Source organism: Lolium rigidum, chromosome 3, assembly GCF_022539505.1.
Source record: "Lolium rigidum isolate FL_2022 chromosome 3, APGP_CSIRO_Lrig_0.1, whole genome shotgun sequence".
Lineage (NCBI taxonomy): Eukaryota > Viridiplantae > Streptophyta > Magnoliopsida > Poales > Poaceae > Lolium > Lolium rigidum.
Window position 1 is genome coordinate 166,629,030 of NC_061510.1, and position 2,462 is coordinate 166,631,491.

Sequence of the window (2,462 nt, forward strand, 5' to 3'; positions counted from 1 at the left end):
GAGGTGCGACCAGACAAATCCCTATCCTCCTCAATGCCACTGGCGAGATTGCCGCCGCCAAGGTGGACAAAGATGCCACCGAAGAGATAATTGTAACGAACATGTATATACGTAGTACTATAGTGTGGGGTGGACTTGATTCAAGTCTCGTCCCCCGTGTACTTGACTCCAACCCCAAGTCACGTCATGTGCTTCCTTTTTCTCTATCCTAACAGGAACTCAATTAAACAACTCCATATTCAATTCGATCTGTTCAGGATGGGGAAAAGAAAAATGAAGAGGAGAGTGAAGTGCACACTCAGGAGTAGAAAATTCTTTCCCTAAAATGTTTTTTTTTTGAACAATTTCCCTAAAATAGTTGATCTCTTGGAAGCCCACATGAGCAAAATGGTCATCTAAATTGAATTGATATTATTTTTGACATGTACTTGTGAGTTTTGGAAGATTTAGTAACGAGATGAATATGCAAATCGAATGCTTCTTGTGGAAGGCATGTGATTCGATTTATTTGCTTTTTCGTACGTACGTCGAAGCAAAGGAAAAAGGACCGACTGGGCGACTGGCTAAGCAAACTGCTTTTGCTCGGTTACCGTGGGCGAGTGCGCGGCGGCTTTGTTACTTTTCCGCTCTCTTTATCTTGTCTCAGTCCAGTGGGCAGTGGTGATCGATCTATACTTTGATTTCCAGTGATCTCCACTCCAAAAACTGAGCAACCTGAGACCAAAGTCCAAGTCAAGCCGTACGCCATGGCATTTCCCATCGCCAACATCTCAGCCGTCGTCACGGGCGCGGTGCAATCCGCCATGGCATTTCCCATCGCCAACATCTCAGCCGCTGTCACGGGCGCGGTGCAAGCCGCCATGGCCTTCGCCGTGGAGATGCTCCCCACGGACGTGACGAGGGACGCCGCGCGTGAAACCGTGAGGGCGTCGGTGGCGTGGTTCTTGAGCCACCTGTGGGCGTGGCTCGTCGCAGCGAGAGCCGGGGCCGTCGACAATTTCCCGGTCGCCGCGAAGGCAGCCAGGAGAGCGGCGGGTTCCGCCGTTGAGGCCTCGGAGCCATGGGTGGAGATGGCGTCAAAGCTCCTGCTTCACCTCTACGGGCGGCTGGTCACGGCATCGGGCGGGAACGGCGCCGACGCGACGGCCACGGGAGGAAGAGCGGAGCAGCACGTGGTGCTGCTCGCTCTCATCCTCGTCGTTTTCGTCTGCGGCGCCGTCTGTGCTCTCAGCTGCCGCACCATGAAGGGCCCCGGTCTCGGCGGCGCGCGCGTCCCCCGCGCGATGTTCGAGGCCAGCCCGAGGCGCTACTATTCTACTGTTCGTGCAGGGCGTAGGGCGCGGCTCGACGCGTCCGGCACCGGATGGACGTTGCTCGTGGCGGCGGCCGTTGCTTATGGGGCCTACTACCTAGCAGGCAAGACGCTCTACTGACGGAGATCGATGCTGCGTTGCCTCCACTGATTGATCGGGGCGTGAGGTTTTGTAGCACGGGATGAGAATGGTGAGTTTGTTGCCGGAGCAGCAGGTAAACTGAGACACCTGCGTTCGGCTCTCCGAGCTGAAACCGAGGCATGTCCGGCAGCAGTCGAGGGACCTGCTGCACTCGGTTTTCATGTGGTGGTGTTTGAATCTGATTCGCAAATCCTGGTATCTGCACTCAATTCAAGCAGGCACGAGCTATCTGAGATTAGTATCCCAGTGCGTGAAACAAGGAGTATGTGTTTTCCCCTTCTTTTGAATCCTTTAACTTTAAGCATTGCCGTCGATTTTGTAATAAGGTTGCTCATGCTCTGGCAAAGTTTGGGTCGCAGACTGAGCAGGAGTGTGTCGGTTGGGCTAAATTTGCCCCAAATTTTGTATCTGATTTAATTGCCAGCGATATTGCCGTGCAATCTGTGTAATGAAAGTTCATTTCCATGTCCAAAAAAAACTCCTGCATAGTAATACGCTGATATCAACTGACTAAGAACTATCTTAGTTCTCAGTCAGCTGAGCATTAGACAGACCGTTGAACTCTTCTATTTTTTAAGGGTGCGTTGGAGTTTTTCTAGTCTGGTAGAAATTGAGAGCATCATCATCGGCGGCCCCGATAGCGATTTGGGCCGGCGTCGCTTTGGGCTCGCACCGGTGCGCCCTAAACGGTGCCGGCTAGTTTTCGATCCCAATAGAATCGCCGGCATCCCCGTGCCGGCCCCTTCGCCAAGGGCGTGAATCGGACGCGCCGGCGCCTCGCGGAACGACGATTTTCGCGGGTGGGGGCGCTTTGTCAGCGAGAGGATGCGACGGTTTGCATCAGCCGCGACACGGGAAGGTTGGTCGTCGGCGTTTAATGGTCTCCCGCGCGAAACCGAGGCGGCCACGAGGGCACCGACTGACCACGCGGCGTCCAGTCGCCTACACCGCCGTAAATGCGGGTAGTTGCCACCGCTATATAGTACGTACGCCGTCCACCACCGAAGT

General features: G+C 54.4%; 1 protein-coding gene across 1 annotated transcript; it reads left to right on the plus strand.

Annotated features, from left to right (window-relative positions):
* The first annotated feature begins 694 nt into the window (after positions 1-694).
* Positions 695-1,433, plus strand: LOC124695782. Its single transcript, XM_047228596.1, has one exon. The coding sequence runs from the start codon at positions 747-749 to the stop codon at positions 1,431-1,433; it is 687 nt and encodes a 228-aa protein (XP_047084552.1). The 5' UTR covers positions 695-746.
* The last annotated feature ends 1,029 nt before the right edge of the window (positions 1,434-2,462 follow it).